At 55.1% G+C, this 15,144-nt stretch overlaps 1 protein-coding gene across 5 annotated transcripts in view; it reads right to left on the bottom strand.

Annotated features, from left to right (window-relative positions):
- The window catches only part of PLEKHM2 (pleckstrin homology and RUN domain containing M2), a 37,631-nt gene that overhangs the window by 5,209 nt on the left and 17,278 nt on the right, over positions 1–15,144 (bottom strand). For all 5 annotated transcript variants that reach the window (XR_009047746.1, XM_057697200.1, XM_057697185.1 and 2 more), the window contains 10 exons: positions 10,593–10,699; positions 10,092–10,201; positions 9,448–9,547; positions 8,793–8,880; positions 7,599–7,785; positions 6,213–6,272; positions 2,882–3,110; positions 897–1,742; positions 541–610; positions 298–388 (listed from right to left, as the gene is read on the bottom strand). Coding sequence is in view for 4 of the 5 variants with exons in the window: in XM_057697200.1 (XP_057553183.1) it covers positions 298–388; positions 541–610; positions 897–1,742; positions 2,882–3,110; positions 6,213–6,272; positions 7,599–7,785; positions 8,793–8,880; positions 9,448–9,547; positions 10,092–10,201; positions 10,593–10,699 (1,888 nt within the window). In the remaining variant the exon portion in view is untranslated. The remainder of the gene's footprint in view (positions 1–297; positions 389–540; positions 611–896; positions 1,743–2,881; positions 3,111–6,212; positions 6,273–7,598; positions 7,786–8,792; positions 8,881–9,447; positions 9,548–10,091; positions 10,202–10,592; positions 10,700–15,144) is intronic.

Raw genomic sequence — 15,144 nt, 5'->3', positions numbered from 1 at the left:
CTCCTGCCCCATTTTCCAAGAGCTTTTCTCCATGAGGACCCATCCTTGCCCTACGATCTGACGTGACGGGGTAGGAGAATGCCATGGGGTGTCCACGGAGGGGGCCCCTGGGCTCAGGTCTCGGGGCTGCGGGGGCAACGGACGCCCCCTTCCATGGTGGCATTTTCATCACCCCGTGCCAGGCAGCAGAAACACCCAGGCCGGGGGTTGCGGGGGAAGGGAATGAGATCAGCAGTCAGCGTCATCCTCCACGTGCCCCCGGCAGCTGCCCTGGCCTGGCCCGGGGGCGGCAGGCACCTTTCCGGAGCAGGTAGACATAGCAGTCTGTGAGCAGCACGTACAGCAGCTGCAGGGTGCCCTCCATGTGCCCGGTGCTCATGCGGATCATCTGAGGGGCCGGAGCAGAGAGGTCAGGCCCGGGGGCCCCCGCCCCGCCCCGCGCCGGGCCGCCCGCAGCCCCTGCGGAGCGGACGCGGCGGCGCACCCGGCCTCGCCCTCGCCGGGCTGGCTGCTGCCCGCTCTTGAGATCCTGGGACCTACCCTGAAGAGCTGCTCTTCGTTTTCTCGAAACACATGGATCATCAGCAGGAGCAGGTGATTGTTGTCCACTCTGTGGGGAGGACAAGCGTGGGAGGGCCGGGGGCCAGGCCAGAGCAGGGGCGCCAGAGACGGCACGCCGCGCAGAGGGGAGGCGGGCACCCCGGGGCAGCGGGGCTGCAGTGGCTCTGCCCCCACCAGGAGCCAAAGTGGGGGGGGGGGACGGCACCCTCTCCTACCTCCCGGCCCAGGCCAGCTCTTCAGGGAGTTGGGCGCGTTTTATCGGGAGGGCAGAGGCCCAATGTCCCCTGATCGAGGACAGGGCATCCCGGGTGAGCGGCACAGGCAGACGGGCTCACCTGAACTCTGCCGAGTGGCTCATCTCAGAAGGGCTCCCCTGGCCCTCATCGACCCCAGAGTCCTCGGCGCTGCTCAGGCAGGGGCTGGGCTGGTCTCGCTTGAGTCGGGAAAGAGCTTCCTGGGTCCCAGGCTCCGGCTCAGGCACAGGCCCCTCACCGACCGGGGGCAACTGGGTCTCCAGCTCCTGGGCCTCTGGCTGCTGCGCCTCCCCCGGGGTGTCCTCTAGGGGCCGAGGCGCCTGTCCCGGTCCTCCTCCTCCTCCCGCTTCTTCTTGGCCAGGAGCCGCAGAGCTACCAGGAACATGCAGCGGTTGGCCAGGCCCTGCAGGGTCATGGTGGCCGCCACCTGATGCAACAGTACTTGGACTCTCGATGGTAAAGCGGTAGAAGTCCATTGGGGCTGGAAGCCCCTCACTAAAGTCGCAAAAGGGCGGCCTCTCCGGGGCGTCCCCGGGAGAGCCGGTCCGAAAGGACTGGTCGGGGGGCTCGACGTGGGAGCACCAGGTGCTGGGGTCCAGCTGCCCGTTGAGCTGGTCGATGACCTTACTCAGGGGCTGCCCCAGGCGCTCCATGGAGGTGTCCTTCATCTCAGGGATAAGCAGGCCCACCTGGCCGGGCTCTGGGCGCTCACCGCCCTCAGCTGTGCTGCCGGGCCCCTCTCCCTCCTCCTGGGGCGGGGCGAGGGTCTTGTCTGGGGAGCCCCGTCCAGGGCCTGGGCTGCCTACGAGGGTGTCACCATCGCCCCGCCTGGCGCACGTGTGCGGGGTAGAGGCCGGGTGGAGGGGACTTGCTTCTTCATCCGACCTGGGCTTCTTCTTCTTGCCAGTTTTCTTCTTCTTGGTGACCCTGGACGGTAGTGACGGGGAGAGGCTTGCATCTGAGCACCCCAGTACTGAGGGCAGTGAGATGGGCTGGGTCAGATGAGGTGAGCCCGGGGGAGGGACCTCTGAGAGTACAGCCAGAGTTTCAGTGCTCCTGGGCAGCGCTAGGTGGGAGGCCCTGGGCCAGCGGCCACTGCGAGCAGAGGCAGGGCCAGCGGGAGGGAGGCACAGACCGCAGTGGCTAGAGGAAGCCCTGAGCAGGTCCTGCGAATTCTAGCTGACAGCACAACTGGGCCAGCTGTGCTCTAGGGAACAAAAACAGGCCGTGACGGGTCAGACCAGTGGCCCCCTCTACTCAGCCTCCCCCTAGGATGTGGGCAGCAGACCCTGAGCTGACCTCGCTTTCCATTAGGTGTCATTATGGATAATTCAAAAGACTCAAAGTCTTTTGAACTCCAACTCTTGGCTCCTTGGGTCCAAGTTGGCTGGAGTAGGCCTGGCTAAGCAACCCTGGGTCTGAACCACTCAAGCTGCTCTGGGCTCGAACCAGCCTGTGGGAGCGGGACGCCTGGCTCCAGTCACTGGGGAGCAACTTCCCTGCCTTGGGCCACAAGCCTCCGGGAGGTTTGACGTGCACATCTTCTCATTCAGGGCGGAGAGACTCCAGAGCAGGAGCCAGGGGAGGTCAGGGAACCAGGGAAGCTCTGGGCCAGGAGTTTCCCAACCTGTCATCCACCTCCTCCTTCCCTTCTACATCCCCATCAAAATGGTGAAGATGCTCTTCTTTCAACGAGCCACGCTGAACTAGAATTAGTACAAATCTCAGAAACTGTGTGCTCATGTCCAAGAACTCCCTTGGAAAGAAGTCCAGGCTGAAGGTGCTTTCTGGATGGACTGGACAAAAGCCCCAGTGGCCTGGGCATGGCCCCAGAAGCTGGCCATGTTGTTGCCTGTGCCACCCATCTTCCAGGCTCGGGCTCTCTGTTTCCTCTTGATAAAAGAACTACTGAGCAGGGGAGGGGTACCTAGTCACCAGGAAGAGGCCCAAATGCCCTTGGGGTAGGGGGCAGAGTCCTAGTCTGCGTGGACTGAAAAGTGATGCTAGGAGTAGAGAGGATGACACCAGGACGCTCACCTAGCTTCTTGGGGCCCCTCCCCACTGACCTGATGACCTCGAGCTCTGTGCAGCTGTCTGGCAGGTCCGGGGTGTGGGACTCCCCCTTCTCCTGAGAGCTGGTGTGCACAGGGGTAGTGTCGGAGGAGGACACGGTCTCTGCCTGGTCCTCGTTGAAGGGGTTGTGGCGCTGGGTGGGACTCTTGGTGGAAGCCTTGCTGCTGGTCGGGTCCGAGGCAGTGGAACGGGGGCCGCTGACAGTGTCTGTGAGGTCCCCATCTGGGAGAACAGGAAACAAGAGACAGCCCGTCGGACACCAGCTAGGGACCCCAGGCCCCCAAAGCATGCCTTATCTCAGGAGGGAGGCAGGTGAGTTTTTCCCAGGGAAATCTGATCGGGGTGGCCCTGTTTTAGGAGTAGAAGCCCCAAGCCAACAGGATATGGGATCTGTGCTTTAAGAGCAAGTTGGAGGGACGCCATCACCACCACCATTGCCCCCCCACCCCCAAACCCCAAGAGCTCACAACAGTGTGGCCGAGTTTGAGTTAAAAGCCCCAAGGTTAAGCAGCCTCCAGGCTTAAGCCCCTTGATGGTGACCTTGGTGCCTCAAAAGATGGGCTGCATCTTTCAGGCTAACCTTAGAGCCTCCTTTAGCGTCACACATCCCTGACCGGACTGAGATACCCAGAGTCCTCTGAAAGGTCCCCCACAGGCAGATACAAAGGAACAAAGGAAGAGAGACGGGATCGGAGAAAGGATCGGAGAAAATGAGGGGTACAGAGGCTAAGAGGCCAGGAGAGGGAGTCCAAGGGTGAGGAGCCGGGGCAGGGGCGGGAAGAGGGACCCAGAGCACAGCGGAGAGGGCAGAGTGGGGAAGAAAGGTACACAGAGTGGCTGCCCCGCCCCCCCCATGCAGATGCCTTGTGAGCCCTTCTCCCCTGACATCCCACCGGGCACCCCTTTAAGGCAGGTGCTGAGAACTCCATTTCATCCAAACCTCAGCTTGCCTACTGGTCCTCTCTGGGCACGCTCCCACCCTGGGGGATGATGCAGCCCCTCCGGAGAGGAACTGGTTTAACAGCTCTCCCCACCCCCAACCGCCCATCCCAGGTCACTGGAACGGGACACAGAGAGGAGGGGAGCGCGTCAGCATGAAAGCCCATGAGGCATTTATCCAGTGGCAGATGGGAGGCCGCCCACGCTGGTGGAGTAGCCCGGGTGACAGTTAATGGCAAAGGACGCAGGATGTTCACACTCCATCTGCCAGCTTGCACACATCTTGCTGGCCTTCATCTGCCAGCGGAGACATGGCAAACACGCTTCCCACCCTCAGCCTCATCTGGAAGGGCCAACCTGCTTGGCGGATCTTGGAAACCACTGGGCGGCTGTCTGCTGACGCAGCACACCATCAGAAGTACACTGTCTTTTAACATGAGGACAAAGGCGGGGGCAGAAAGCAACTGCCAGCTCTGCCAGAAAAACGCTAGTGAAATGTGAGACTTCCTTCAGATGTCCAGGGACCCCAGAGCCCGAGTTCTCAGAAGCAGAAAAGCCTGCCCTTCAGTCTGAGAGAAGCCTCCTGCCAAGCCCAGGCGTCCCTGTTCCAGCCCGAGTGTGCCGCGGCTCAGGGAAGGGGTCCCAAGAGGTGGGCAAGCAGATCATCGGACGTGGTGGCAGTCAAGGCTGGGATACCCACCAGTTCTTCTTTTTTCTTGGCTGTGCTATGGGGCATGCGGGGTCTTAGTTCCCCCACCAGGATTGAACCCGAGCCACCTGCAGTGGGAGCTTGGCGTCTTAACCACTGGATCACCAGGGAAGTCCTTACCCACCAGTTCTGTAAATGAGCCAAGGACCATGGAAAGGCCTCCCCCACCCCCACCCCAGGGCCCAGAGCTGCCCCCGAATCCTGCTCTCCTCCAGGTGCGAGGAGAAGACAAAGCCTCCCCAGGTGAGCTGCCAGAGCCGGCTCAGGGATTCTTCAGTGCTCCAGGCACTCAGGAAAGCGGGAGATGGCTGCGGGGACAGTCTCAGCCCGCCCCGGAGCTCGGCCCGGCCCAAGCAAGCAGTGCGACTGGGCTGCTGGTTCTCAGGCCACAGGGGGCTCTGGAGGGCTATGGAGGAGGGTCAGGCCCTGCTTGTGAAGTGACTGCAACAGACAGCAAGTAGCTGGGTCAGGAAGGGGTTAGTTGTTAGAATCAGCGGGGGATCAAAGCCCAGCATGTGCGCTGCAAGGAGAGAGGCTGAAAGGATAAATGATGTGATGATGGAATTCTGGATTTCAAGCTAATCCTAACTTAAAAAGGGGGACTCTTGGATGCTGCTACTCTTGGCCAGATGACATAATTTATTTTTCCAATTCCATATCTCATGTCCCTCAAACTCAAGCTATTGCACACTCGCGTTACTTGGGCAAAGATCATCTGTCACCCATGATGCAGATAACGGCTGTCGCACGCGGGGGCCAGCTCCGAGCAGCGGGGAGAACCGCTGTCCCACGGCCCCGGCTGACCCGTCGGGTGGCCAGCCTTCAGAGGCTGCCCCGCCCCCACCCTGCGAAGAAGAGGCCCACTGGGCAGGAGGCTCTTTATTAAGGGGGAGTCTGGTTATGGCCTCAGCTTTAAGGAGGAAGGATTAACCTTCTCAGAAACATGTCCTCTGCTTGGAGGAATCCTGGGAATCCTGGGAACAGCTTCATGACTGTTCTCAAGCCCAGAAGCGGCGTCACCAGCAGAAAAATGCCCAAGCATTGCTGCCGCCCAGTGGACAGGGTGGGAGGGTTGACAGATTTTCTTTCAGTCGGCCTTAACTTCAAAGAGACTCTCCCTAGAGGGAGTTTCAGCCAGGCCGGGGCAATTTCCCCCATCTGGACCTCAATCTCTTTCAAAACCACCCCAGAGGAAGCCGTTAAGAACAGAACCAAGCCCTCTGCCTTTGCTTCCTGATGCTTCTGACACAGAAGCGCATCTGACTCAGAGGATTACAACCCACGTGTTCAAAGGCAGCGTTTTCCAGAACAAGTCTCTGCTCGCTGGGCCAGGCCACTAGTGCCCCACAGCCGGCAGTTCCCTGTGCACATCTGGTGCATCAACTGGCATTGGAATTGGGAAGGGTGATCTATGTGTCCCCACAATGCCGTCACGTAGCGACTCCACAAGGCCACTGCATAAAGGCAGGAGTCCTGCACTGGGAGAAGGGGTTGGCCTAGGACTCAAGGTCAAGTTCTCCTACTGCAGAATTCCATCTATCAGAACACCAAACTTGGCTTTATTATGATCATTGACATTATTATAAATAACGAGCTGATTTTGAATCATGCAGCAAGCTTGGTATGGAAACGTTGCAAAACAGGAAAAGAGGGGGTAACAGCGGACTCTGTCCCACCTTCCCAGTCTGTGCTGGGTACAGACGGCACTGCTGGAAACACATCTCCAAAATCATAATCTATAAAAACGAGGGACAAAACTGAAGATTAGAAACACAGGCAGTGGAAGGACAGAGAGGGTGGGGGCAACAGGGTGGGAGACATTGGGAGAAAACAAGAGAGGAAAAATTCAACTTTCTACATTTTATCTGACAACCTCGGGGGAACTTATGAGGACCCCAGCTGCTTCTCAGCTCAGGCACTGACTGGCTCAGTAGCCTCTGACCAGCTAGAAAGACTGGGGGGCGATCTGTTCCAACCCCAGAAGAACATGGCTCCCCTGCACCTAACCCCCTTTTATATCCCTTGCTTTCCTGCCCTCCACGCCCAGCAGCTGAGATGAGGTGGCCCCAAGGGGACAGCTCCACCCCTGGGCAGTCTGGCTGCTCCCTCGAGGCCCATCCCTCCAGCGTCTCAGAGGAAGCCCCTGAGCCCAACCCAAGGAGCCTGAGCTGCCATCTCCTGTTCCTACAAAGAGCAGTACAAGTCTTGCTAACGGCGAGTCTGAAAGTAACTGCCCTCCCTGGGACATAGGGCCACAGCACAGGTAGAAGTAAAGAAGGAAGAAAGTCAAGGTCTCAGTGCTGATGCGACTCTAGGGAGCCTCTGGGGCTGAATTTGTGCTTGGCCCCCCTGCCCCGGAGGTGAGGTGGGGTGCAGTAAATGAACAGCTCTGGTTTCCTACATGGGATGAAGGTAGGGACACAGCCAGTTTTATAAATGAACACGGGGACCGAAGGTTTGGAAGAAATCAGGCTGTTACAACCAGTTGTTCCACAGAGACAACAAATGACCTACAGACGCGAGGACGTTCTTTTTCGGTCTTTGATGCCGTGAGTGTGATCACCTCCGACACGCTGGCAAGTACGGGAGGGACTCAGAAATCGGTGGACCCGTGGGAAATAGGGCATCTTCCTCCAAACTTCAGACCCATCGGGTTCTCCCTCCTCCTTCCAGGGGTTGATTATAGCCTCTTTCCACCTAGAATCCAGGGCAGGACAACCCCCCCAAAGCGGGTAGCACTCACCCCTGCAATGTCAGGAAGAGTTTCCAGGTCTCCCTGCTAATCCCCCTGATCTCAGAACTGCACTGGGCATGTGGCTCCAGCCTCCTGGAAAGGCTCTAATGTTCATAAGATCTCATTTTGGCTTTTTATCCCCAGAATCAGTTTTTGAGCCACCACAGGGACTCTGAGGAAATGAAGATCTGGGAAATGACTGGCCCCGTTTAACTCTGAATTTCCATCCCCGGGCCAGAACCAGCCAAGAGAGACACCCAGCCAGGCTCACGCAGCTCAGAATCCGTTTCACCGCGGAGGCCGGCCGCTCTCTGCCCCGGGCACTCACCCTCGCTGGACGGAGCGATGGCACTGTCATCCCACTCCAGGGTGGTGGAGGTGACAGAGTTGAAGGAGTTGAGGGAGAGGCTGTCCGAGCCATGGACCGAGCTGGGGAGGCGGTCTTCAAAGTCCAGCAGGTACTGGGGTTTGTAGTAGTCGGGCATGTAGGGGGCCAAGTCTAAGTAGGGGGCGTCCTGGGGAGAGAGGGGGACAGACAGGTTTGGGTGGTGGGACGCCTCGGTGGGCCCCCGAAACATGGCTTTCCATGGATCTGCCTTGACACCCTCCCAGGCTGGTTTTTCTTTGGAAATTGATGTCCTTAAGGTACTAAATCCAGAAATAAGCTGCTAAAAGGAGCACTGTGAACGGCTGTGGCTCATAGGGCTGTGGACGCAGGGCCCAGAGACGACCACGCCCGCTGGGCCTTCTGACCCTCCCTGACCTCTTGTCTATTAGTCGCTCATCTTCTCCAGTTTCCACAGCTTTCCAGTAGCCAAGTTCCTTTTTGGTCGGTGCTGCTGGGGTCGGGACCTAGGCTGGTGACCAGATTAGGACGGAGCAGCTGTGTGCATCCTGACGAGACTGCAGAGGAGCTTCTGCAGCTCCTGGGCTGCAGGGCACGTCTCTAGTGTGTGACCTTGACTGTGACCGTGACCATGACCACGAGGGAGGCCAGGAAGCAGGGAGCGGAGAGGCTTCCAGGATCCCGGGAGGCACAGGGATGAACCTGCCTCGTCTCTCTCAACGACTCACATCCTGCCCTGCGCTTTCACTGCCGAGGGCAGGGTTCCATCCCTGGTCAGGGAACTAAGATCCCAAGAGCCTTGTGGTGCGGCCAAAAAAAACCCAAAAACCACCACCACCGCCAACAACAACAACAACAAAACCCAAGTTTTTCAAAGATTCATGTTCTGAACACGAAGGAGAACACTTCAGTCCTAAAATACTCCAGGCGATGTGGCTTTTCTCCGATTTGGGACAGAGAGACAGGAAGGAGTCCCTCAAACCAAGAACCCTGAGCGAGAGAGAATCACCTCAACTCCACTCAGCTCCACTGGTCAGGCCCTTAGCCGTTCCCTCACCTGAATAAACAGGACGATGCTCGGACTCAGTCACGCCCGGCAGGCTCCCGGGGCGGAGCCGAGCGCCCACCCGGCCTGCCCCTCTGCCCCCACGAGCAGCGAGAGCCGTGGTGTCTCACCAGGTCCAGGTCGAACCGAATGAACTCCAGCCCAGACACCAAGGTCAGGAAGAGGGTCAGGTGGTCATGGCTGCAGACCAGGGCGTTCCTGCGAGACACGAGAAGGGGCGATGGTGGTTCTGGGTCTGGTTACCAGCACGGCCCTGCCTCCCCAACAAGCCAGCAGCGTTGGAATGTGACATGTGGCACACACACACACCCCCCCGCCCCCCAAGCTCGATGCACCCTCCACCCAGCCCTTCCCAGCACTCTCCGGCAGGGTCTGGAGCCACACGGCAGTTTACTGCCCACGTCTTCAGATACGGGGCCTGCAGCAGCTCTCGGCAGCTGCTCTAAATAAATACTCTGTCCCTGCAGCAACCCCAGCAGAGGCCGAGCCCTCCAGTCAGGTCTGAGGCCAGGGTGGAGGATCAGGCTGGGGCTGACCGGGCACCAAGCTGCTCACACGAGCCCGGCCGGAACCCGCACTCCTGGCCAGAGCCGTCATCACACGCAAGCGCCACGGGCTCTCTGGGCACCACTTGTCCTCAGCACGCACGGCCAAGCTAGGCCTCTGGGGTGGCACAGCGTGGTGTCTGCGTGTGACACGAGACTTTGGGACGAGGCTCCGGGGGTGCTCTGCAGCTGTGTGAGACAGAGCGTTCCGGACACTCACTTGACGTAGTACTTGTGCAGCAGACCCAGGTTCTCCTGGAACAGCCGCAGGTAGCTCTCCAGGGAGTTCTCGTTGAGGGCCAGGTACAGCCAGGCCCGGCCTGCAAACGAAGGGCAGGAGTGAGCAGAAGGAAGGCCTGGCAGGATGCTGGCTTTCCCTGGCCCAGCAAGGGCAGGAAGGGGGGAAGCCCCCCAACAGCCTTCTCTCTTGATGGAGCGCCACACCCTGAAATCTTGATTCTCCCCGTCAGACCCTCGCCTGTAACCGGCCAGGAGACTGGGATGAACAGGGCAGCTCGCAAACTCCAGATGGGCTGAGAAATGCGAGGATCCTGCGCTGATCCTGTAGCGGACACTGACCCTAGCTCAGGGGGAGAGGCGAGACCCTCACTACGTGCTCAGAGGAGCCCAGCTCTCTTCAGCATCTCACTCTCCTTCCCCGCAGCCACGATGCTCCAGCCAAATGTCATGTGCGGGGAGAAGAGAGGCCTCGTGGAGGGCGCTGGCATTTAAACAACCCTCCGCCACTGGACACCACCAGGCACTCAGCCTCCCAGGCTGACCCTGAGGCCACACCTGAGCCCCGAGCTGCCCACAGGGAGGGTGGAGCTGGCCCCTTCCCCGCGTCAACCTGGTACTACTCACTGCGCCCCAGGTTGGTGGCCACGTGCTGCAGCACCTCGATCTGTTTGATGGCCTCTCTCCGGGTGAAATGCACCACGAGCACCCAGTAGCCAGATGAGAGGTCTTGCAGTCTGAGAAAATAGGACAGGAGCTGCTATGACCTCAACGGGGCCACCCTGGGAAGCTGCAGTCTGTTGGTGCACCAGCCTTCGTGTCAGGAGGAAACTCAAGGCTGAAAGCAAGGGATTCCCAGCGGGACCCACAGGCAACCACCAGGCCTTCACACCATCATTTCATCTGTTGCTAATCCTCTCTCTAATCACTCATGCCCGCTCAGAGACGGATTACTGGGACAACCTCAGACAGTCTGCAGCCCACTCGAGTGAGACAAATCTCTTTCTGCCAAGGAAAGAAGATATAAAAGGCAGACAAGGCTAGGGACTTCCCTCTGGAGGCTACGCATGACCTCGGCCCTGCCCCGTCGCACTGTACAGTCTTCTCCAGAAACCACCTCCCTCTTACCCATAGAGCAGGGCATGGTCCAAGTGCTCACACAGACGCTGCAGGACCTTATCATGGTTCCGGATGGCAGGGGTCTCATCTTCACATGCAGCAAAGTAGCTCTGCAACTGAAAGGGAAACAAAAATCCCCCCAGATTAGAAATGGATGGAGGAGGGCCACAGAAGTTCTGGAATCAAGAAGGTAGCTGAGAAAACCAGTCAAAGGACGTATCCGTGTTGACCAACAGAGAGTCGACCTCCAACTGCCCGCCCCAGCTGCTTATCCTGTACTGCGGGTTCCAGAGGGCACAGGAGGGACCCTTACAGCCCAGTCTCCAAGAGGCACGGAGTAAGTGCTTGGCACGACAACAGCTTAATGCTGGCGGGGAATTCATGGTCTACACGTGGATCTCGGGTGGTACCAGGCTTCGAGACAGGGCCACCGAGCTACACAACTCCAGGGGCACCACCTATACATGAACACTCAGTGCCCCGTGTAAATCCCCCTGCCCCAGCCCTGGAGCTGGCCACACGGTGGCCCTGCCTGGAGCCGCCCCTCTGCACAAACTAAGGGCTGACGGCCGTGGGCACCTGCCCTGACAGCCTTCTTGCCAGAGGCGGATGTGGGACGTTGGATTTACCTGAGGAAGGTGGCAAGGCTGGATAAGGATCCAGATACCTGCCAGGCTCAGGTCAAGCCCTGCACATGAAGGACACTGTTCCCAGGCTGGACTGAAGGGAGGAGATTTGGCCAGTAGGTGAGATGAGCTGCAGCACTGAGGAAACCCCAGCAGGCTGATGGAGGCGAGGGCAGCTCGCTCAGCTCCATTAAGACCAAGAAAGCCCAGATCAGGACTGAGTTCTCTACAGCTGCAGCGAGGAGGGGCCCCTATCAGGTAAAGCGCCAAGAGAAAACGTTCCCACTGCACTGCGGCCACACTCTGGTCTGCTGCTGCCCTTCTAATGGCCAGAAGGGGGAAGAACACAAAAAAAGAGCACTCATCCCTGTACACTCGTCTCAGGGTTAAGCTCCTGGCGCTGCACAAATGTGCTCTCAAGTGTTTTCTGGAAGCAGCGGTAGAGGCGGCAACGCCAGACAAGACACATCCACCACGCCAGCAAGCACGCGCTCTTGGCCAGGGGCCGACCATTCAGCCCCCACGACAAAAATAGCTTCTCTGTGGCCCAGAGTAAGCCCAGCAGCCCCGCTGGCCCGGGACAGGCCTCAGTCCTGCAGGGTCTGCTCCTCCTCCCGAGAGGCAAGCAAACAGGAGGAGAAGTTTCTAGAACTGAAAGAGCAATGAGCCTATGAAAACTGCAGTGGCCAAAGGTATGCTCGCATGGGTTAGTACTGAGAACCACGACACTGGGGTCCAGCTTTTTTTTGTTTTTAATTTCAAAATTCAAGTAAATCTGAGATCAGAGATTCTTAGCTGTTAGAACTGGAGGGATCTTTAGAAGTCTAGTGCAACTCCTATTAAAGAAGGAAAACAGAGGCTTATTCATTTCCTTGATTATAAAAGTAGGCACGCCCACCATAATGCTTGAAAAACATGGAAAAGTTTTTTAAATGTTATTTATTTTTAAACAGAGAAAGTGGCTAAGACCAACAAAGCTGAAGTCCTTCACTATGATTTTCAGCTAAGTGAGGGAGCCATGGCTGGAACTCAGACTCCCTTTTCAGGTCAAGATACCAGAAAACAGACACATTCTGAAAGCAGTACTTGCTCATCATACAAGTGTAAGCAACAAGACAGGGTGTATAAGCATAAAGACCTTCTCTTCCCCGTCCCCCACCGTCAAAAGCCTGTGTGTGTGCCCTCCCAACTCTTTTCTTGCATAGACTTTAAAGAAGCGAAATAGGATCATGCTATACTCATTGTTCTGAAACTTGCTTTTTCTTAACAATATGTCAAACACATCTTTCCGTATCATTACATACAGGTCCACTCCATTCTTTTTTACAGCCACAAGTGTATTCTAAAATATGCTGTATCGTGCTTTAACCGTTATTAGATACAGCTACTGTCTCCACTTCTTTGATATTACACATAATATTGCAATGCACATCCGGGGCTGCCTGGGTGGGTATTTCTGTCCAGTGGAACAGAACAGTATACAGAGTGGGACCACAGAGCTGAAGGACATGCATATTTACAATTTGGCTGGGTCTTGCCATTTGCCCTTTTAAAATGTTGGATTGATTTACACTCTGTCATGCAGGCCAATACTGGATATAATTAGTCTAATTTCCACCAGTCCAGTTAGTGAAAAGTAGTATCTAATTGTTTCAAATTGTATTTCTCTGATTACTGATGCAGTGGAACATCCCTATTAGCCATTTGTATTTCTTTTTCTGTGAACTTCCTATTCAGACCTCTGCGCAACCTTCTCCTGGTTGCTTGTCTTCTTCTTGTTGCTCTGTTGAAGCTCTTTGTTTGTTAAGGTTTTAATCCTGTGTGTTGCTATGTGGAGTGTTTTTCCTTCCGTTTTTTGTTTGTTTTCGCCCAGTGACAATTGATCCTTTTTTCTTTTCTTTTTCAATTGGCCTTTAAACCTTGCTTGTGGTGCTTTTATTCCTATTGAGGAATTCTTATTTTTTGGTATAGTCAAATCTGTCAATTGTTTCCTTTATAGTTTCCCATTTTTCCCAGTCTAATATTACAAAAGTACCTTTATTCTTCTATAGTTTTAGGACTTTCTCTTTTTTTTAAATAGATTTTATTATTTATTTATTTGTTTATTTATTTATTGGCTGTGTTGGGTCTTCGTTGCTGTGCACCGGCTTCCTCCAGTTGTGGCAAGCAGGGGCTACTCTTCATTGTGGTGTGCAGGCTTCTCATTGTGGTGGCTTCTCTTGTTGTGGAGCACGGGCTCGAGGCCCGAGAGCTTCAGTAGTTGCAGCACAGGGGCTCAGTGGTTGTGGCTCGCAGGCTCTAGAGCTCAGGCTCAGTAGTCGTGGCACATGGGCTTAGTTGCTCCACAGCATGTGGGATCTTCCCAGACCAGGGATCTAACCCCTGTCCCCTGAATTGGCAGGTGGATTCTTAACCACTGCACCACCAGGGAAGTCCCTTGGTTCCTTTTTTTAATGTTTAGGTCTTTATGTACAGCATGAGGTAAGGATGCAGCTTCACTAATTCTGGAAGGATAAACCATTTCCCACACTTATTAGCAGTTCCTTACTGACCTGTGATTTAATAAGCCATTTTTCGAGACTATTTTGTTTAACTGGTCCATTGTTTCTTCCTGTGCCTGTCCCCCCCCCTTTTTTTTTTTTTCAGAGAACCACTACTTAACACATACTAAATCTGTATTCATTCAACAGCCATTTTTTAGTACCTATTATAGTCCCTACTTTTAAGTATTTTCACTTTATTCAACACTTTGATATGGACAGAATGAGGCCACTCCATCCCCCAAAGCTTCTTTTTCAAAACTGTTTTGACTATTCTGGCACTTTCTTTCAGAATAACATTTCGTTACAATTACTTTCTGGATGTGGAGGCAAATTATACTGAATCCAGAGATTATCTGAGGGAGAAATGGTATTTTTGCAATACTGAGTCTTCCCATCCAGGAACATGGAATTTCTCTTTTTCCATGTATGCAGGTCTTCTTTTACATCCTTTGGTAAGTTTTTCAATTTTCTTTGGCTAGGTCTTGCACATTTCGGGGAGGGGGGTGGTGCTGCATACATTCGTATGGTATTATGAGTGAGCGAACAGTCTGCACCCAGGAAACAATTTCTGCAAAAAATATAATAGAAAGAGTGTAACATGGTGGTGAAGAGTGAGGGCTCTGGATAGGAAACATGGGTCCAAAGACTGGCTCTGCTACTATAAAGCTGAGTACCTTTGGCAAATTACTTAACCCTCTAACCCTCATTTTTTTCTCATCTGTAAAATAGGTTAAAAAGATATAGAGATGACGGGGCTTCCTAGGTGGTGCAGTGGTTGAGAATCCGCCTGCCAAAGCGGGGGACACGGGTTCAATCCCTGCTCCAGGAAGATCCCACATGCCGTGGAGCAACTAAGCCCGTGAGCCACAACTATTGAGCCCATGTGCTGCAACTACTGAAGCCCACGTGCCTAGAGCCTGTGCTCCGCAACAAGAGAAGCCACGGCAATGAGGAGCCCGCGCACCACAAGGAAGAGCAGCCCCCGCTCACAGCAACTAGAGAAAGCCCGTGCGCAGCAACAAAGACCCAACGCAGCCAATAAATAAATAAATAAATAAATGTATGCAGTTTATTGTAAAAAAAAAATTGTAGGAAGTGGTCAAATTTATAAATACAGAAAGTAGAATGGTGGTTGCCAGGGGCTGAGGAGAGAGGGGAACGGGGAGTGACTGTTTACTGGGTAGAGTTTGTTTTGCAAGAGGAGAAAGTCTGTGGCTGGATGGTGGCGATGGTTACACAATGTGTATCTACTTAATGCACCGAATCATATCTTTCAAAAATGGTTAAAATGGTAACTCTGATGTATATTTTACCATAATTTTTAAATAAATAAATTTAAAAAGAAAGAAAAAAAAGATATAGAGCTGAGCAGTCCAACACAGTAGCCACTAG

Source organism: Hippopotamus amphibius, chromosome 1, assembly GCF_030028045.1.
Source record: "Hippopotamus amphibius kiboko isolate mHipAmp2 chromosome 1, mHipAmp2.hap2, whole genome shotgun sequence".
Classification (NCBI taxonomy): domain Eukaryota; kingdom Metazoa; phylum Chordata; class Mammalia; order Artiodactyla; family Hippopotamidae; genus Hippopotamus; species Hippopotamus amphibius.
This window is presented reverse-complemented; position numbering and strand designations above follow the sequence as displayed.